Below are 21035 nucleotides of genomic sequence, written 5' to 3' on the forward strand. Positions count from 1 at the left end.
CTGCACCCGCCACCACGGCTCGCGTTCGCCGTGTGTCGCTCCCGGCTGGCGCGAGGCTCGCGGGATGGGGCCGGCCGACCGGACTTCCAGCGCCACGTGGCTGCTCGGCTTTTCCTGCTGAGCGCGTTTTCCTAAGGCGGTTTGCAGCGACGAGGCCAAAAAGCAGGTATCTAGGGGCATTTTTCTGGTGCCGGGCCCAACGGCGTAGAGCCGGCCCGACTCCACGGTGACGGTGGTGACCTGGGGTCCCACCGGAGCCAGCCGCCACTGCTGCCGCCCGGCCCCGCGGTTCTTCGCGTCCCGCCTGGCTGCAGCAGCACCGGGGCGGGCGGCGGGGGGCTCCGAGGTCGCGCGGGGCGGCCGGCGAGGCGGAGGAGGCAGCAGCCTTCGCGGCGGGCGGCACGAGCCGCCTGGCTGGCGGGACCCCCCGGCGGCCGCTGCGCGCTCCCCCAGGCAGTGCCGGGGCCGCGTCGTGACATCGGGTCTCAGCCCGGCCGCGGCGGGGAGCCATCCAACGTTGCCTTTTTTTGCTTAATCCTGATGTGCAAAAGCCCGATTTTGGGGGATTAATAGCAGTGCCTCGATTCTTCTTCCCTTTTTTTTTTTTTTTAAAACCGTCTTCGGGTCCACGCAAGTCGCCGCGTCTCACGTGCTGCGGCCGCGCAGGGAGCCGCTAACGCCGTGCCGTGCCGAAGCTCCTCCCCGGGGGGCTTCTGGGCAGGGACCGGGGCCCGCTTCGCTGCGCGGCCGCGGGGAAAGGAGGCTCCGCGGTCCTGCTGGCGGCCGTGCCGAGCGGCGGCGAGGCGGCCGCCGGGGCCGCAGCCCGGCCTGCCGCCGTCCTGCCGGGCAGCGACGCGGGGGAAGCCGGACTTGGGCCGATCTGTCTCCTGAAGGACGGGAGCAAACGGCCGGGACGGAGCATCTGCAGAGCCGCTCTGACCCACGGCGGCGAGCGGTCCGGCGACAACGCCCCTGGTCCCGCCTGCCGGCGTCCCTGCAGCGTCGCCGCTCGGCCCGGGTGCAAGAGCGGCAGCGAGTTGGAGCCGGGCCGTGAGGTCTGGAGCCGGCTGGAGAGACCCCCGGGGAGCGCTTAGCGGCCCTCGAAATACACGGCGCGGGGAGCCAGGGTCGGCGCGGCAGCCCAGAGCCGCCTCGGAGGCGCCCTGGCGGGCAGAGCGCTCCGAAAGCGCCACCTCGGCGAGCTCGGCCGCCGCGGCCGCGCGGAGCCCGGCCGGGGAAGGCGGGCGGCTCGCGTCCTGAAGGGTTGACGCGGTTCTCGGGATAAGCGCGAAGGCCGCGAAGCGTCTACGCAGCGAGTCTCCTCTGGCTCGCGGGAGGGATGCGGGGCCCAGGCGTCCGGCCGCGTGCTCCGGGCTCATCTCCCTTGGCCCCCGCCAGCCGCAGCTGGAGGGGTTTGGGTGCTAATTCTGCTTTCACCCGGCTGCCCCGGTGATTTACCTATAAATAAGCAGGAGCTAAAGGCTGGTGGGGGGCTCAGCTGGGGTGGTGGGGGGCTCCTGGGACCGGCTGGCGCTCAGAGCGCGTGCGACGAAGGCTGCGGCCGCGGTCTGCCTCCGTCCCCGCCGGCCGCGTTGGGGGGCGCGCCGGGGGCCCCCGCAAAGCCTCCCTCGCCGGCGAGGGGAGCCGAGCGGCCGCTCGGTGAGAGCGGGTTGCGAACGCCGCGGGGGCGGCGGGGCGCGTGTAGGAGCGGGGGGAGACCCTCGGTGCCGCGGCGGCCGGGGCAGCGCCGCCGCGGCTGGACTCACCCGGCTGCCCGGCCTGGCAAAACCGCGCTGCTGGCGCCTCTGCTCGGGGCTCTCTGGTGGCGCCTGAGCCCCAAACCCCAGGGAAGCGGTTTGCTTGAAAAAAAAGAAAAAAAAGGAAAAAAAAAAAAAGAAAGGAAAAGAAAAAGAGCCCGTAGAGATGCGGGCCGGCCGGGAGCAGCGAGGAGCGGTGCCGGGGTGCTGAGCCCCGAGGTGCTGGGCGCCCCGGGGCCCGCTGCCGCCGCGGGAGCTGCCGCCGGGGTTTCTCGCCCTGGAAGCGCCGAGCCGCTGCGGGGATGGCGGCGGGGGGGGGGGTCTGGGCATGGGGCTCCCTCTATTTTTGGGGCCGTCGCGTGTTTTTGCTGTCGGCTCGTCTGTGCTGGGGGCTGCAGGGCCGCCGGTGGCGGAGCACCATCTAGCGCTCGCGGCGGCGGGAATCTCCGCGGCCGGCAGCGGGGACGAGGCCCCTCGCGCGGCGGCGGGCCCTGGCCGGGGGGCTCGGCGGGGGCGAGAGCCTCCCGCCCCGGGAAGGGGTCCGCATCGGGCTGCTCCCGCCCGGGGGGGCTCCTTCCCCGGGGGAAGGGAGCGGGGAGCAAACGTCCCGTTCGCAGCCTGGGTCCTGAGCGAGGCGGCCGCTGCGCTGAGCGGGGCGGGTTGGGGGGGGGGGTCTCCGCACCCCGGTCTTGGATGTGTTAGAGGGGAGACCGTGCCCCGGGACACGCGGGCGAGAAGGCCGCGTGAGCCCGCTGGCTCCTCTCCCGGGCCGCCTGCCGCCGGCGGGGGTCCCGGCCGTGAGCCCGTCCCCTGGGCGAGCCCCGGCGGGCCGGCGCTTGGCGGGGAGAGAGGGTGCCGCAGCGGGGAAACGACGGCTCGGGAAAGCCGGGCAGGCGCCGGAGGGGTCCTGGGCTGCCAAAAACGGTGGGAACCGCTTTAGCGAAGGCGGCCGGCATTGGGGGGGGGGGGGGGGCTGCACGCCCCCCTGCCCGCCGCTCCCGCGGGGCTTTCGCCTTCTCTTGCAGAGCAAGCTGGTGAAGTACTTCAGCCGGCAGCTGTCGTGCAAGAGGAAGGTGGCGTTGCAGGAGCGCAACGCCAAGCTGGAGGGCTTCCCCCAGCTCCGGCACTGGTTCCGCATCGTCGACGTGCGCAAGGAGGTGATGGAGGTAAGGCGCCGGCGGGCCCCGTTCCGGGCGGGCGTCGAGCCGGGGCGTTGTCGCCGCCGGCCGAGAGCGCCCGCGGGAGCCTCCAGAGCGAGAGCAGGCTGGGGCCGGGGAGGGGGCTGGTTTTTGGCGCCGGAGGGCCTGTTTTGAGCCGCGCGCTTGGGTTTGGGACCGCTGAGGCAGGCTCGAGGGGACGGTGATGGCGCGGGGGGGGGGGGGGGGGGACCGGGGCAGGGGACGGGATCGCTTCGGCAGGCGTGACGCAGCGGAGGGCGGCAGCGGGGCGCTGCGGCTTGTCAGACTGAGTCTGGGCCGACGCTCCGCCGCGGGGATTTTGGCCGATTATCCCCCCTCTGCCCCCCCTTTTCTCACGCCTCTCCTATCGGCCCTGCCTTAGGAGATCAGCCCGGGGCAGCTGAGCCTGGAGGAGCTGCTCGACATGACCGACGACCAGGTCCGCGAGACGGTGGAGAAGTTCGGGGCCAACAGCGAGGAGTGCGCCCGGCTGAACGCCTCCCTGTCCTGCCTGCGCAGCGTGCACAAGTCAGGTGCGGCCCCGCTCGCCCGAGCTCCGGGCACGAGGGCAGAGCGGCCCCCGCCGCCGGCAGCGGCCCGGCTGCGGCGCTCGGAGGCCGAGAAAGGGCCCGGGGCGAATAAAAGCCCCGGGAAAGGCGGTTTCGGGAGCCGCCGCTGCTGCGGCTCCCTGCCAGGTTGGAGGCAAAAGCGGCTCATGCCGCTGGGCAGAGAAGCGGCGTTTCCCCGGGGGACCTCGCGCTGTCGCGGGGCAGCGGTACGACCGCGGCGAGCCGGCGGCGCGGCGAGTTTGCGAGTGCTCTGCGGAGAGGCCGGCGCCCTGCGGCCTCTCCCCGTTCGCAGTATTGCCCGCGGCCGGCTGAGACGCTGCGAGCCCGCCCAGGGGTCCGGCGCGGACGCCGGAGGAAAACGCCCCACTGCGTCCCGGCGACCCGGCTCGCACCCGCGTCGCCCCGGGCCGGCGGCGCGGCAGGCGCGCGCCTCGGTCGGCGGCCCCCGGGCGGTGGCAGCAGAGCTCCGCGCGGCGGCGGCGGCGGCGGGGACCCGCCGCAGGCTGAGCTTTGGCGAGCGGAGGGGATGCGGCTTGCAGCAAGGATGTGATTTTTTTATATATATATATATATATATGTGTGTATATATATATATATATATATAAAATATGGATTTTTTTTTTCCTGCTGCCCAGAGGCACCTTTAGGGGAGCGGCCAGGCGGCTGCGGCGTTGCCGGCGGGCGCCCGGCCCTCCTCCCCGCTGCTCGGGGCTCGCCGGCCGGGGGCCGCGCAGCGTTTCTGGACGGCGGCGGAGGGCCCCCGCCACCGCTCGCTGGCGTCGGTGCCCGGGGCCGGCGGGAAAGGCTGCGGCCCGGCCGAGCGCCAGCCTCCGCCTTCTGTTTAGCTCCCTAAATCCGGCTCCCGCCTGGCTTCCTGCCCTCTTTCCCTTTTGGCGTTTTGGCTAACGCTCGCCGCTGTTGGAGCAAGCGCCCGCCGCGGCCCGCTCCTTCTTCAGACGCCTCCGACTTGTAAAGCCCCTTGCAAACAAACGCCGCTTTACGGCCGTCGCCAGCGCCCGGGCATCCCGCGTCCCGCTCCCTGCCGGCGGGACCCCGCGATGGGGCCGGCGGAGGCGCCGGAGGCAGAGCGTGCCCACGTTTCGGGAAGGCAGCGGCGGACCGGCTGGGCGGCAGGGCAGTCGGCGGAGGCTGCCCCCGTCCCTCCTCGGGGTGGCCGGCTACGGAGGGACGCGGCGGGGGCCTCCCCGCTTCCCGCGCGCCCCGCTTGGGTGCAGGCGGCCGGGGAGCCGGGCGGCGCGGCCCCCCCCGGGCGCCCCGCCGCCGGTCCAGCGGGAGCGCGGGCGGACGCGGAGGTCGGCGCTCGGCGGAGCTGCGCGGGGGGCGTCTTCGGAGGCTGCCGGCTGGCCGGGTTGCCGTTGCTCTGGTCGCAGCCCGTCCGCGGGGCGGCCCGCTAGGACGCAGCAGCCCAGCGTTTTGTGCGTGGGGGACGCGTCTACCCGGGGCGACCTGGCTTCGGAGCTGGGCAGCGTTGGGGGGGCCCAGAGCGCCGTTAGGACTGGAAATCTAGGGTGTTTCCCTCGATTTCCGAGAGGTCCCAGGGAAGTCTCCTGCCCGCGCCGATCCCTTTCGGGGCAAACGCGTCCATCTTGCTTCTTTTCGAGCTCGTCCTTGGTGCTGGCGCTGCAAGCGGGTGCTTCCCGGCGCAGCCCCCGGACCGGGCATGGTCCAGCGGCCGCTGATGCGCTGGCCCTAAGAAACCGCCTGCGACCCGGGGACGGGCCACCAGCTGGGAAGTCTTAAACATGGGCTGTCGTCTCTTACCTTGACATGGCTGGTCGTGCTGACCTGTGGGGCGTAGCCCCCCTTCGGCAGACGCCCTCTTCGGTGCAGGGGGGCTTCAGGGCTCCTGCAGCGCTGGAGAAGACATGCCATGGCAGGGCTCCTCGGCGCGCGCGGGAAAGCGCCCGGTCCTTTAGTCCTCCCGGCTTTTCCCACCACCCGCTTTCCAGGGGCCAGGTCTTGCCTTCCCCGTGGCAGGTCTCCGGCAGGAAAAGGTGCAGCGGGTTTGCTCCAAGGAGATACCCCTCCTGGAAAGAAATTCAGATGTACCTCAGGGCAGGAGATACAGTATTGTATGTGGTTTTTGTCTTTTTTCTTTTTTTTTTTTTTAAAACGGAGATGCTCCTGGTCTGTTTTAACACGGTTAATGAACAGGTTGCTGCCTCTTTAAAACATCATGCAATTTATTCACAAGTGCGATAGTGCCTGATTTCTGGAAGCCAAGGTTAGTATGAATAAAGCTGGAATGAGGTACAGTATTAACCTTTCCCATCAATCTCTATGTATTGAGTCATTAATTAGAGACATCTAATTTCCCAGGCCGGTTCTCCGTGGGAATGGGGGCTGGCGGAGGAGGGAGGGAGAAAGCAGGTTGCTGGGTTTTTGCTGAAAGTACAATGAATTTTACCGGGGTGTGATGACGGGGAACAAGCCCGACTTTGGGGCGTCGGGCCGGGACCGCGGCACGTGTCGGACCCGCCGGAGGGCGAGAGGTCCTTCGCGGGAGCGCGGGCACCTCGCCGTTTGCCTGTCCCTGTTCCCAGAGGAGCAACGTTTGGGATGGTGATGCCTTTTCTTTCTTCCTTTTTTTCCCCCCTCTTTCTTCCTTTCTTGTTTTTCTTTTAAAAATAGTGACTTATCTTAGTCCGGCGGACAGGGGGAGATGCAGGCTACGTCCTTGAGGTCTAATACTCGTGAGACAGCAGACGCTGGGCTTACCCTGGAAAGCTCCCAAACCAAAAGCACGTTACTTTATCAAACGTAGCGCAAACCCTATATTAAAACCCTGCTTTATTGTGTTAACAAGTCTGTATTGAATTTTCCACCGCGGCAGCTGTGAAACCTTATACTTGGAAGCAGTATTTCATTAGCAGGCAAGGCATCGCTTTTGAACTCCAAACAGGTTTAATTTAATATTAAGCAAGAGGCGCGTAGTGCCAGTGTGGATGGAGGAGTTGATGGCGTGTGACTAGCGGGTTATGCACGGAGGTTATTAACTGTCCGAGGGGAGGGGGAAAGAAAAAAAACCCCGATCCGTCGCTGCATATTTATGAGTGCCTGCCGGTCTCCGGAGGGCTGCGGCGGCTTCGAGCTGGCGCCGGGGTCAGGCAGGGCGAGAGGAGGCCGCGGGCCGGCGGGAGGGCGCCGGTTCCCGCGCCGCCGAAACCCCTCGCTCGCCGGCGGGAAAGCTGCGCCTTCGCGAGGGCTTCAAAAGGCAGGAAAAAAAAAAAAAAAAAGAGCAGATGTAAAAAATAAAAATAAAATAAAATGAAGCAGTGGCACAGAGTGCCCTGGTCGGGGGCAGGCTTGAAAGCTGCTCCTTGGGCTTTGCAGGCTCCGGCTCCGGAGGGCGCTCGCTGCCCGTAGCTACCTGAGGGGCGAAACGTTGCAACCGAAGGGGCAGCGCGCTGGCGGTGGAGTCGTGTCTGAGCTGCTTGGAGCAGAGGTTGCTGTCTGCAAACCCCCGGGGCATCGCCGGAGCCGCGCGGCGTCTCCGTGCCGGGGGGGATCCCGCCTACCCGAGAGCCGCTGCTTGTGCCTGGTGAACCAAACCCCAGGCTCTTCCGGCAACTTTAAAATAGCTATGCCTTAAATTTTTGTCCTTGCAAATACCCTCCCTCTTCCCTTCTGTCATTCCTTGCGGTCGGCTGGTGCTCTCTTTATTTTTTCCTTCCTTTAGCCCTCTCCCTCCCTAGAAGGGCTTTGAGGTTTTATTAATGGCCAGCCCTAAAAGGAGACCCCAGAAGGGCCAGGGCAGCCAGTTGGGCCGGAATAAGATGCTGCAGGATGCGACGAGCGTGCGCAGGGCTGGTCACGTTTATCCATCTCGATGGAGCCTTTTTCCCGCAGCGACGAGCCCCTCTCCGCTGGGTGGGAGCGGGAGGAGGTTTGCCCGGGCCCGGGCAGGTGCCCCCTGGAAGGGGACGAGCGCAGCTTTGCTGGTGGCGTTTTGCCGTCTCTCCGCGGTGCTATTTCCCCCCCCCCCCAGTTTTTGCATCTGGCGTGTTAAGGGTGCGAGCAGTCGCTGTCCTCCAAGGCGCGCGCGTCTCCGCGAGCTTGCCGCGGACCACGTGCGAGTTGGGCTGGAGGGAGGGCAACGGCGTTACGTCCCCCCGCCTTGAACTCTTCCCCGTCGGGGCATCTCCCGGATGCAGCCCTCTCGCGCGGCTCGCCTCCCTCTCCTGCTCGCCTTGAGTCGCCTAAAAGCCTGCCTCCGCCTTGTACCGCCTGTTGCGTCAAACAGCGTTGCCTCGCTTCCTCGGCCAGCCAGTTCCTAAAAACTTTGGGGTTTTTTTTTTTTTCCCCCGCTCTGAAGCGCTTTTGGGCTCCGTCGGCCCCTTCAGGCTGGCAGAGCTGCCGCCGCCTGCCTGAGGCCGCGGTGGGTGCGAGGGGCCGCCCCGGGAGCGTCGCTCCGGCCGCGGCGCCGGGAGAAGGGAGCAGCCGGGAAGCCGGGGCAACGGGAGGCTGCTTTCGTCGTGGCCCGCTTTCCCGGGCTCCGCTCGAGGCAGCCTGCTGGCGAAACGGAGCGTGTCGCAGAGATTAGGGCTTGGCGACGGGTGTTATTTTTGCTTGAAAACGCGTTCGACCACGTCTCCTCGAGGGCCCGCTACCCGCAGCGCCCGCGGATAAGCGACGGGGTTGGAAACGCGCTTCCCGAGCTTCTCCGCGGTATTTTTAGCCCTGACGCACCCGCCGGCCGAATCGCCGGTTATTTTTGCTCGCGAGTGCATCAGTCGTGTTACGACACAGCCAGCCCTCAAAATAAGCAGCGGCTGAACGCGTGTGTAAACGGAGAGGAGGGGGGACCGCGGCCGCGGGGCCTCGCGGCGCCCCGGCCGGCTTCGGCTCGCCGGCTCCGCTAGCCGGCAGTAATTCCCGCCGGCGGGAAGGAGCAGCCGCGGGCGAGCGCTGGCCTGCGGCCCGCAGCATCCCGGCGGTTTTAAGTTATGCAAATCTATGCGCGCGGGCCAGCCAATGAGGGGGCACGCTACTTTGCATACCATGCATGCCGATTCGTGCAAATCCCTGGGCGTGCGTTGGTGAATGGAGGGGGGCGAGAGCCTGCAGGAGGGTTTATTTATGTCGCGGCGCGGCGGGCCACCCCGGCTCGCCCCCCGAGCCCTTCTCCTCTCCCTGTTTGCAAAGCGAGGGCGCTCATGGGGTTTTTTTTTTCTTTATTTAAGTCAAATTAGACAGCAATCTGTTTCTCTATAGCATCCTTGATCCAAGCCGTTCCGGCGCCCTTACCCGCACCGCTCTTCCCCGAGACGTTGCCCTGCTTTGCTCGCCGCTTGTCCCAGCCGCTCGAGGAGGCGCCCGCCAAGCTCCGTACGCCTGCGGACCCCCCCGGGCCGCCCCCGCCGAGCTCCGCGCTCGCCCCTCGGCCCTTTCCCAGGGCCGCCTGCCCCTCGGGTGGGACTTTATTTCCTTCTGCTTTAGGAGGACAATTCAAGAAAACTCCTCTCCCCCCTTTCCCCAACCCGGAGCTTTTTCAATCAAGTCTGAAACCTTTCATTTCCGAAGCTGCCTTATATATATAATTTGTTTCCTCTCAAGAGCTTGAGGTAAAACGTTTCCCTTGAAAAGGGTGAATAGATAACAGGACAGGCAATTAATTATCAAGCAGGGCTGGGGGGAAGGAGTCTTTTTAAAATAAAGAGATTACATTTTTATGCAGGTTTTATGAGAAGCGGTGATCAAAAGAAGTAGGTGACGAGATCTTGAGTCCTCTCCATCACTTCGGTGCTCTGAAGTCAGCACAGACAGGCCTTTACTCATCTCCACGCTGGTGGGGACTAATAATTAAGCGTGGCTGCTCTTGTCCTTTGTTTTCCACCTTTTTCTGCAACCTGTGGAAGGGGGGGAAAGGCAAGACTGGGGCAGGGGGCTGGGTTGGAGGTGGTGGGTCTCACCTGTATGGTTGGGTCGGAGGTGACGGGTCTCACCTGTATGGTTGGGTTGGAGGTGACAGGTCTCACCTAGGTGGTTGGGTTGGAGGTGACAGGTCTCACCTGAGTGGCTGGGTTGGAGGTGACGAGTCTCACCTGGGGGGGTTGGGTGCTGGAGGTAGGTCTCACCTGTATGGTTGAGTCAGAGGTGATAGGTCTCACCTAGGTGGTTGGGTTGTTGGAGTGACTTGCTTTGTGCCTGCAGGCATGCAGGGCCTTCAGAGGCTGAAAGGGTCCTGAGCCATTGCGCGGTGCTGGTCGCAGCCTGGCTGGGTCAGTATGCCGGCTGGACATCTTCTACTCGGAGCCCTGCCTTAAGCTCAGCATGGTGCTGGGGCGAGAGTAGAGCAGTCCTGGCCGCAGGCTGCCTCACGCTGCTGCGTTTGGAGCACTGAGGAGCTGGTGGGCGCCGTGGTGGCCGAGACCTCGCACCTCGCTGCATGGCCGTGTCCGTGTGTCTCGTTGCAGGAGGCAGCCTCTCCAAGCAGGACTGGACCATCCAGTGGCCAACACCGGAAACGGGGAAGGAGAACAACCCCGCGGGCCAGCCCGAGCCCGTGCCGTGGCTCAGGACGCACCTCGCGCCGAGCCCCAAGGTGCCGGCCAAGTGCGTGCAGCACTACTGCCACGCGGGCTCAGCCCATGGCCCCATCTACACCCACGTGGACCGGCTCACCGTGGAGGGCCACCCGGGGCTGTGCCCGCCGGTGGAGTCGGGCCACCGCTCCCTGCCGCCGTCCCCGCGGCAGCGGCACGCGCTTCACACCCCGCCGCGGACGCCCAACATCGTCACCACCATGACGCCGCCGGGCACGCCGCCGGTGAGACGGCGGAACAAGCTGAAGCCGCCGGGCACGCCACCCCCGTCGTCTCGCAAGCTCATCCACCTCCTGCCCGGCTTCACGGCGCTGCACCGCAGCAAGTCGCACGAGTTCCAGCTGGGCCACCGCGTGGACGAGGCGCACACCCCCAAGTAAGTGGGTGCCCCCCGCGGGGCAGGGAGATCTTTTGCAAAAGTGCCTCGGCTCCTAAAACACTGAGGATGCTGGGACCGCATCCTCGGCTGCTCTGCGTGCTACTCCATTGCTTTCTCCTTGCCTCGGTTTCCCCAGCTGACGCTAGCTCCTTGCAAGCTCGCAGGAGCACGGAGGTCCCTGGGTGGAGGATGTTCAGAAGGTCCCTGTTGGAGGACCTTGGGCCTGCTGTGCGCCCTCCAGCCCCTTTGAGAAGGTCCCTGTTGGAGGACCTTGGGCCTGCTGTGTGCCCTCCAGCCCCTTTGAGAAGGTCCCTGTTGGAGGACCTTGGGCCTGCTGTGTGCCCTCCAGCCCCTTTGCAGCCTGAACAACGCACAAAGCGTCAGTGGTGTGGTCTGCGGGGCCGGTTACGGCACCCGGGGGCGAGCCTAGGGGGGCTCTGCCCTGAGGGGCAGGACTGGGGGCTGAAGTTGTGGGCCGGAGCGAGCCTGGGATCGCAGCTGTGCGAAGCCGCCGCGTCCCGCAGGGTCTCGGCGCCCGGGGCGCCGGGACGCTGCGGGCGGCTCGTTTTGCGGCTGCGGTGCGGGGAAGGAGGTGCGCAGCCCTGCCAGGAGGGCTGGCGGTTGGCGTGAGCGTGCGGAAGATGGGAAGAACCGTTTTTCAGCCGAAACGCCGAGCCCCGCGTGCTTTGCGTGCCCCTTCCTAAAGACCTCCCCGAACACGTCTCCCTTCCCTGACGTTATGTGCAGAAGGCTCTTTGGCCTCTTTCCCTGCTAACTTGTTATGCTGGAAACGCTTCAGGGACAGGGAGCGATTAAACCAAAACGGTAATTAGTGCAAGGTGCCCGCACACCACGGAGGGGCGCAGCCCCGGACGCCTGGGCCCGCGCAGGCTACCCCAGCCGGGCCGCCCTGCACGAGGGCGGTCGAACCCAGCAGCAGGCTCAGGAGGGGGCTGCTGCGCCAGCGCCCTTGGCAGAGACGCAGGGGCCCGCGGGGAGGACGGGCACCTGTGCGCCGTCGCTTCGGCCGGGCCGGCTCTGCGGCTGCCGCGCCGGCAGAGGCTGCTGCTGCGCAGCGCAAGGCTGCCGCCCGCCGCGGCTCAGCCCCGCCGGCGCGCGGCCGGGAAGGGTTAAACCAGCCCTTCTTGGGCGCCGAGGCAGCTGCGCGCCGGGCCCAGGGGTCCTGTCGGCAGCGGCCCGGAGCAGGCTGGACCCGCATCCGCAGCTCCCTCTCCGTCTGTGCCCGGCCCGGCCCCCGAAGCCCCCGGCCGGGAGCCCTCCGGCGCTCGGAGGAGAGCCCAGCGCAGGGGCCCGCGGCAGCGCTGCCCGGGCGCCAGGTCCAGACGTGCCACCTCTTCCCATCGAGCCGTGCCAAGGGGAAGCGTTTCGGCCCCTGCGGCGACGGCGGTTTGCAGCGCGCTCTGGGCTCCGGCGAGCTCGCCCTTCCCTCTGCTCGTGGGCCGACGCTGTTCGAGCCCGTCCTTGCCGTTTCTGCCTTTGCAAGCCCGTTAAATGGCGCTGCTGCCTGCCAGCTCCGTGTTTGCCCTTGCTCTGGCACGGGGAGATTAGAGGTAATCAGAGGCGACAGGTTTATTCTGGGTCTGCGGCGGCGCTGCCTCCACGCCGTGTTACTTGTTTCACCTTTGTGCCCTCGCTGCGTCCCCGCAGCCGGGCGGCAGCAGTTACGGCAAGAAAACGAGGGTAATCATCTTTCTCCCCTAGATGGAGGAATGATAGATTTTGCCTGTAAGAGCTCTTAACTTTTGGGAACGGTTTGATTGCAGCTTGGCTCTGCCTCTGGTGCAAGGTGGACCTTCCCTCTTGGTGTTCAGGCCCCTAAAATTGCGTTTACTTTGGTTTGTCTCCAGTAAGCGTTTCAGGAGCAAAGCTTTAGAGGATGCTTTGCGTTCTGTAGTGGTTTTATTTGGATTTCGGGATCTGATGCAAGGTCTAGCCCTAGATAACGTTGCCTGTTAGGATATTATACATCACCATTGGCAAATGTGGGAGCAGAGTGGCCTGTGTCCACCCAGCTGCTGCCTTTGGTTACCCCAGGTCCGTCGATTCCCCGGCCCTGTCATCCTTGCATCACTCTGCCCTGGAGGGTGTGAGGCTGGAGCGAGGCTTGAGCTTGTGTCTGGACCACACTCCAGGAAAGCCTTCAGTCCCTGATTCCCAGCCGTCCCGGTCCAGACCATGAGCCGGTTGGAGGAGCAGGGTGGCTTGACTTTTTTTGCACAAGCCAAGAGAAACGAGTAGGCGAAGAGCGTGTTTTCTTGCACCTTGTGAATCATCCTTGAAGTCGTAAATGACTTTTCCAGCAAGTTCATCATGAACTTGATTTCGTGGATGTGCCAGGAGGCCAGGACGGCACCGCTTCCTCCATCCACCTTTCCTTTTCTTGTCTTAGCAGCAGAAAGGCCTTAATCCCTTTGCCTTGCTGCTCTGGTTTCTGCTTCCCGTTGGTGCTGTGCCACCTTGGATCATGCAACTTTAATTTACAATTAGCATGCCACCAGCCTGCTTTGGCAGTCACTGGCTTGAGGCAAATCCCCGCAGCCCAGGGAGTTTATTAAACAAAATTAATAGAGGAAAGAGACAACAAATATTAGTAGCACTCTGTTGCGCTAGCGTCCTACTGGGGGTTCATCGCGTTGATGCAGAGAGACAGGGACTCGGAAGGACCCGGGCTCCCCAAAGCTGCGCGCAAAACTGTGCAGGTTAATTTACTGTAATGGCACTTAATGATTTTCAGGAGGCAGCCACTAAATCCTGCCTTCTAATCCCATTAGAGTTTCAGGAAAGTAATTAGTGCATTAAAGAGGCAGCTTTTTCTTCTCTCTTTTTCCCCTCTGCTCTCGAGCAGCAGCAGGCTGCAGTTGTAGCGCTGGCCCAGCCTGGATTCGGTGGCTGGTGCTTTGCCTGGCTCGGAGAAAACGCGGCTTCTAAATTCGTTGTAGCCCAGCTCCTGCTGCCGTTACTTTAAGCGTAGCATGTCACATGGCCGTTTTAGTACAACTTCTGGGGTGAGTCTTAAGAGTAGTTTTACTGAGTTTGCCAGGGTGCTGTAGTGAATGCAGGGCCATTCTCTTGCTCTCCAGCTGGGCTGCTGTATCAGCTAGTCCTTATTTTATGGTTGTGTCCATGTAATGCACGTGTATTCTAGGTTTTCTTTTTAATTTCAGCACTTCTGCAACGTCCAATTTCTGCGCTGTACTCTGCTTCACAAGGGAGCTCCTTACAGGAGGGAGTTTTACTCCTAACCTAAAACATCAAGACAGTTGAAACCGTGTTTATCCCTGAAAAATGACTTGAGGCCTACTCCTATTACCCCCTTCTGGTTTTAGCCATGCCCATAGCCCATAGGCTCTTGGATTGCTTCTGATCATGGTTTTCTATTAGCAGTATGATGTCCTGACATAGAAAGAGGTGCTACGCTTACCCTGGCGAGCTGATGGCCTGAACAGGCAAGACCTGAGAGACGAGGAGCACAAAGGTCTCCCTGTACAGGCGAGTTTCCCAGGCAGAGGGTTAGGTGTTGAGTTAAGCTGGCATAATGTTGGCGATATAATTTCCTGCGTGAGCAGAGGTGGAAGTTGTGACTCGTGCCATTTGGGTGCTATGGGGCACGCAAGGACCTCCACAGGGCTGGAGGTGGGGTGCAGGAGGTGCCCAGCCCACCACCACGCGGGGCATCTCCAATGGCCTGAGATGCCTCTGTCCTGGTCATCAAATCCCATCTGTAGTCTGGAGTAGGAATGGCTTTTTCTAGCTCAGAGTTGCTTTGGAAGCAATTTAAGCTCAGCAAAGCTGCCCTTCTTCCTGGGTAGACGTCTGCGAGCGGGAGTTGCATCAGCGTGTGATCCTGGTGTAAAGCAATCTGCTGTGCAGGTGAGCCTTCCTGTTCGCTCCCTTGTTGAGGTGGAAAATTGTTGCATAGCCAGAGAGTGCTTTCTGCAGACAGGGAGGACTCAAGAGATCCAAATGAATTCCTGAAATGGGTTTGTTAAGCTGTAACTGAGCAGATGTGTTAGGAGATTCCCTGGGGAGGACCTGCAGGGCTGAGGGTGCTGCTGGGGAAACGGGGCCCTTGTTGGCGCATGTGCCCTGGGATCGCTCAGAGCGGTGGCAACGCCTCCCATGCAGCGGGAGGGCTTGGAGGTCCTCATCTTGGCAGCCGCCCCCTGCAAGCGCACCTTGCACCCGTGCTGAACGTGCCTGCACTGGGAATGCGCATCCTAATGAAAATTTGCCCATGAACAAACCCAAAGCAAAATGCATTCAGTTGAATTAAGGTTAAATTTACTTATTAATGTAACTTTACCTCCATTCTACCCCTTTGTGGTCTGCCCTCTGGTGGGGCCTCAAACCCTGGGGTGGGCCTCAGTCCCAAGAATGAGACTGGTATGTCTCAGGGTAATTTATCTCGTCGCTTTATCTCGGGAGGGGATGAACTGTGCTCAGGGGAGCCGGAGAGGCCCCTGACTGTAGAGAAGAATTGGAGGATCATCTTGGAGTGGATACTTAATGACTGCAGCTGAATCCAGCTCTGACTAAAGCCACCCAAGTCATCCCCGGTGGTAGGAGCTTTATCTCCTTGCTCAGAAGTCCATGCTTCGGCTAGGAGTTGGTTTTCGGAAGGCATCTCTTTTCTCCTTATCAAAGTGCATCATCAGTCCAGCTTCGGCGGGTAGAAACATTTCCAAGGAGTTGCCTGTAGCAGTCGGCAAGAGCAGGTAGAGAGCAAAGAGAAGGACCTGGCCTCGGACCTCTCTCCTTGAGCTAGGAGATGGATATTCCTTATATCTTGCTGCTCAGGGAGGGAAGCTGTCCCGGTGTTACGGGTCTGCAGTAGCAGGTTTGCTAACTCAGTTCAGGGACAGAGGTAAAACAACACAGTATTTTTGGGAGAGCAGCAGCAGCAATTGTGTCCTCTCAGGAGAAGGCCACCACGTACTGCTTTACTCTTGATGATAGCGCGAGTTTTTTTGCATTCTGTCTTTAGGAGATTATTTCTACAGTGTAATTCACTGTTCCCTTACACCTGTGTTTGTGTTGCCATACACCTAAATCTTCTGCAGCAGGGGTTAAATTTTTGGAGCTTACAGCCTCAGATTTTCCTGCACGGAGCCTCCAGCTGTTGACCGTAACTCTGGGGTATGGAACATTACTCCTAAAAAGATCCCCTGGCTTCCATAAATCCACAACCCATAAACATCTCATGAATGGTCTTGAAACGGAAACAAAACATTTAGAGTGGCTGATAATATAATGCCCATTTAATACCTCATGAATTCCATGGGCCATTTAAATCTTTCATGGATAGTTAATGATTATTCATCAGCAAGAAGTCAAAATAACAAACTCTGAATGGAAGGTCTTAAAAATACATTACCTGGGGAGCAAAAGTCAAGCCAGTTAAAAGCAAGCTTAAGAGTGCATACATTAACCCTTGAAAGGGTACATGCAAAATAGCTGACTAGAGGAGATCTCCTTGTTTCGGTGTCCAGAGCTGTGGTGGGGCAGCTGGTCCAATGGGTGCCACGCTCCTCAACACGCCAGCTCCCACGCAAAGAGGAGGTGAGCCCAAAGCCTCAACACTTCCCAGTTGTGGTGCCTTTCCCCCCAAACTAGTAGCTAGCCAAATTAATGAACTCCATGGCCTTCAGATAGCCTCCAGCAAGCAACCACTGCAGGAGGATCATGTCGTATCAATGCTAAATTAAAACAGCATGATCTAACACAGCTGAGCATGGGAGGAGAGGCTGAGCTCTCTTGATAGAGCTAAGGCAAAGCAGCTGCTGTGGATATGATGTGTTAGGGGTGTCTCTGCGGTTGGGTTTGTGCTGGGGGGAGCTGCTCTAGTGCAAGGCAGCTTTGCTCATGGGTTACTGTCCCCCTGCCAAGCTCACTGTGCTGCCGTGCACGGTGGAGACATGAGCACGTCACGCTGCAGAAGGGGTTGGGATGGCCGAGGTGACCTGTCCACTGGTGTAAGTGCACCAGTTTCCTTCCCAGGGGAGCGTGAGATCGGACAGAACCGGACCTTGGCTGTGGAGCTGTCTCTCTCTCTGGCCCATTGCAGCAGCTTTACGTATTTTCTCGTGTTAATTGTGAACCATTCATGCACACTCCTCGTGGATTATGCAATGTTTTCAAGGAGATCGCCCTGCCCTATATCTCTGCAATTGCATTCAAGATGTGAATTTGGATAGGGTTAGGTATTCTGATGGGAAAGATGCTTATCCAAAGCCTTGCAATGATCACCTTCCTTGCCCTTAGGCTTGTTGACGTTCAGGTTGTTTCTTGATGCCATTTTTTTTTTCAAAACAAGGATAAGGAGATCCTGCACGGATGAAGATATACATCTGAACGGGTGATAGAGCACGTATCCCTTTTTAGTTTTCCTTTTTCCTTGTGTTCTTTCCAACTTTAAATCCGTTGTTGCCCTGAGTTCATTTCTGTAGCGTGCAAGTACTCTCCAGCCCTAAGAAAGCTGAGATGCCCTCTGTTATGGGTGTCTGTTTTCTCCGTACCGCATAACAGAGAAATCACTTAGAAGAGGGCATTTCTAGTATTGTTTGGCCGCAGCCTTTGATTGCACTTAGGATTTCCAAAGCCCTCAATCTGTTGTAAACAAGGTCCCTCTGAGCAGTGAAGAACTGGTCGATCAGAAAGGATGGGCTCTTCTAGCTGATGGCCAGTGGTGGCAGCAGTCACTGGTGTCAGGTGCTGCTCATTCCTAAAGTCTCCAAGGAGCCCTCACTCAAGGGTCAGATCACTCATGTGGGGTTTGAGTATTTTCAGCCAAAGAAAGCTGTGCTGTGAGCAACCTTTTCTGAAGGCATTTCCCTGTTCAACAGCATCACAGCTGTGCTTGGGTTGAGCGCTAGGCAGCGGGACCATCTTGGGGAGGCAGCACTGGTCATATATAGCGTGGCAGCAGGAGACCTACCTGTAACTGGTGCCTGAGTCCATCCCATCTGACCAGATGGGACGCAACTAGCGGAAAGGATGGGATGAAATGCATCCCTGTGGGATGCCCCAAGTGATGGGCAAAGAGGTGAAGGAATGAATGAATCCGACTTGCAGAAACATAGGACTGGAGGTGGTCCCCACTGTCCCCTCCATGCTGAGCAGTCTGTGGTTAGCCTGTCCCTCAGAATTATCATCTGAGCTGCTCTTAAATGTTATTCAGTGATAGGCCATTTATTCTAATGCTCTGCAACCTTTATAAGAACAAAGTTTTCCCCATTATCAATTCCAATCAACCATTCTATGTAATAGATCAATTATTTCTTATTCTGCGTGGGTTAGATTGACAAGTTAACTCTAGTGTCTGCTGTCTCTTTGAACGTACTCGGTTTTGGAAATGCAGGTGGTCTCCTGGCATTGTGGATCAGCAATAGATTGATGTTTGCAGAGCAGGTGTATGCAGCAGGACACTATTAAAATGTGCAAATAACCCATATGCAGTATTTTAAGCGTTGTATTATTTGTCCTGTATGCTGTCTGCTAACGCAGAGACCTGCTCGGTGCTTCTGCAACAGGGAGAGCATTAAAAGGTGGGACCTGGGCAAACAAAATGAGCAGCATCCATCTCTGTTTTCAGATAACCTTTCTGATCGATCTTTGTGCCTTTGGTGGTGAGTCAGGACGGTGGAGTCTTGCACCAGTTCTGGATTGTCTCCAGCTTTATCAAAGTACAGTTTGCACACAGCGTCTTGACAGTGATGTGTAACCTCCGTAACAAACTGGCTCTCTGCTGCAATTATCCCACTGTTCGGGGACGCGGTTCTCCTTCGGTGTGTCATTAATGTTAATTACTGCTGTGGTATTGCATCAGGAGGAGCAGGAGCTCTAACATGCTTGGAAGAGAAACTTTTCCCTGTGTCCTTTAATGAGAAGTTGTGCATCCGCTCACCACTTCAAAAGCCGGGAGCGTGATTATGAATTTAGATAAGAATTAACGCCGCCGTGGCGGCAGGTAGCAGAGGGCTCTCGTTGCCCTCGCGCCGTCAGGTAGCGGACTGCGTCCCTGAGGGAGGACCGGGAACGGGAAGGTCCAGATCTGATGGTCTTCTGAGATGCTCTGATTAGCCAAATGAAGCCTGAGCGCTTCCCTCAGGTGCTGTAGTTTTTCTATGGCTTGCCTCCCAGCGAGCCCAGAAGTGCGTCTGGGTGCCCGGGCCAAGGAGCACGTTACTCTGCTCGTGTTAATCCACGGTGCGTTTGGGCTGCTGCAGGCAAGCGTTTGCCCGCTTTGGATGCGTGCTTTTCTTGGTTGAGTGTTGCAAGCGTGGCAGTGGGATCTTATACCAAGGGAGAGAGCTATATGATCTTCATCCCATCCCTCTGATGGTGGTGGGGGGGAAGTCTTTCTGGAGCTGCCCTGGTAGGTTGGGGTTGTGTTTAGTGATGGGGAAACCTGCTCCTCTCAGTGCAAATGCAAAATGCCCCGCAGCTAAACTGGTGGGAAAGTGGCTCCAGCAAGAGGAGCATCGACCTTAGCATCGTTTCTGCACCGTTCGTTTGACCGGAGCTGGTGGCCGTACAGCACAAAGCGGTGCTTATCTGCCGTGGTGCGTTCATATGCCTCAAAGAAACGTAACAAGGAAAACAGACGGACTTGATGAAAACCAGGACCGACTTCAGGATCCTGGCAATTAGCTCTCCGTGCTCCTTCCATCGCGCCGCCGAGCCACCAAAGCAGCCTGCGCCGCCCCCCGGCAGCCGCTTCTGCCGCCCCCGCTGCGGGGCCGTCTCCGCGCGCAGCCCGAGTTTCTGGGAGGAAAACTTTTGATTTGGTGCGAGTTTCCTTCAAAGAATTTCTGAGCTTTCTAATTTGCAGCCGTAATAAAAAGTTAGGCTTTGTGCTACAAAAAGAGAATAATAGATCAGTAAGGTTTTGCACCTTAAAATCCAGCCGTCCTGGGGAAGTGGGGACAGGCACTTGCATAAATATTTAACTGTCAAGGCTTTGATATGAAAAACCTGCTTTCTCTCTGGCCAGGCAAAGAGGTTTTTGTTGCCTCTTACAGTAATGAGGAGGATAAATGTAGATTTATCCTGGTAGATACTCTCTCCTTTTTTTTTTTTTTAAAATATCAAGCTAATATTGCATAGAGCTTTCTCAACTCTGGGCTTATAACAAAGAAATGCCTTCCATGCAACCAGCTCCAGCAGGTTGAACTAATCTACTGGGTTTCCCTGTGCGTTTGCCGGGAGCCCTCGCGATGCTGAAAGGGAGCTGGTGCCTGCGAGCTGTTTGATCTCCCCTGGCCCCGGGACGCTGCAGCCTCTCGAGGGGCCGTCCGGTTGCCTGTTGCTGCCCCCGGGAAGTCAGCGAAAAAAACCGCAGGAGCGAATCTGTAGGGTTTTCCCCCTATTTCTTACTGCACGTGAATCCTGCTTACTCCGGACGGCCCAAATGCTGTCCCATCCTAAAAAAAAAAAACCCCTTAGTGGTGCTGATGGTGCCACCCCTCCTTGCGCCCGGCGCGGTGCTTCGGTGGCCGGCACCGGCGGGCAAAGCGCTGCCGAGGCGCAGAGGAAGCGCTTTAGCTTTGCCGTAGTCTGATTTAATACAGAGTATTGTGCAATTAAGCCAGTCAAAAGGCCATAAATCTTCCGGGCTGAATCCTGATGGAGGCTGTGCACTTAAGGCCGGGCGGCAGCAATCTTTAATCCTTTGCAGAAAGCAAACTGAAATGCCGACGCGGGATTTTTTTCCCCCCCGCTTTTCCCTTCCTTTAAAAGAAATTCTTGCATTGACATTGGAGAGCGTTAGAGACGAGCAACGCGGTGAACAAAACGTAACCTGAGTCAGTTGGCTGCAGAGGCCAACCTCCCGTTTCTGCTAAATCGCCTCTTTTAATTTTTTTTTTTTTTAATTATTAATAATAACAACAGCATTCACAAGCGACAACAAGTGCCAGCCGACTGGGTAGATTTCATTACCCTCTTCCCATCTTTTATTTCACGGGGAGGCTTGAGCCTGCTTCCGGGCTGCAGCCAAGCGGCGGCGACGCAGGAGCGAAGGCGGCGGCGGGGGTTCCCGCGCCCTTCGGGGGGTCGGCGGGCAGCGTGGCGCGGGGACGGCCGCGGGGCCGCCGCTCGGCCCGCTGCGGTTGGAGGAAGGCTCAGTTTCCCCTCTGCAGGGTGGGAACGGGGGTTTGGCGGGTGGTACTGGGAGGCTGCGTGACAAATACCCGGTTCCCCGGAGGGATTCATCCATTTTTGGATGGGAAGCTCTGCGCGGCGCCTTGTGCCCTGCGAGGTTTGCCGCGCGGCCGGTCGGCGCCTCGGAGCTGAAGGCGCGCGGTGGCCGGCGCGGGGCCGCGGCGGGGTCTGCGGGAGCCCTCCCGCGCTCCCGACGCCCCGTCGAGGTTTGCACGGAAAACACCCGTCAAAGCGTAAACTCCTGCCGCCGCCGGCGGGCTTTGATGGGGCTGAAAGGGATGACGTGCCTTTTCTCTCGGGTGTCTGTCAGTGGTTTTTCACCGTCTATTGAAACCGTATCTACGTGTATGTGGGTTTTTTTTGGAGCCGATGATGAGCGCTTGACGGGTTTCACGCTGCAGGCA

The 21035-nt window shown here is 59.9% G+C and overlaps 1 protein-coding gene across 2 annotated transcripts in view; it reads left to right on the forward strand.

The window, feature by feature from the left end:
* Window positions 1–21035, forward strand: part of KSR2 (kinase suppressor of ras 2) — a 98094-nt gene that overhangs the window by 3204 nt on the left and 73855 nt on the right. For both annotated transcript variants that reach the window (XM_068911145.1, XM_068911146.1), the window contains exons 2-4: window positions 2783–2923; window positions 3318–3468; window positions 9942–10446. In XM_068911145.1, coding sequence (XP_068767246.1) covers window positions 2783–2923; window positions 3318–3468; window positions 9942–10446 — 797 coding nt within the window. The remainder of the gene's footprint in view (window positions 1–2782; window positions 2924–3317; window positions 3469–9941; window positions 10447–21035) is intronic.

This window comes from Struthio camelus, chromosome 17 (assembly GCF_040807025.1).
Source record: "Struthio camelus isolate bStrCam1 chromosome 17, bStrCam1.hap1, whole genome shotgun sequence".
NCBI lineage: Eukaryota > Metazoa > Chordata > Aves > Struthioniformes > Struthionidae > Struthio > Struthio camelus.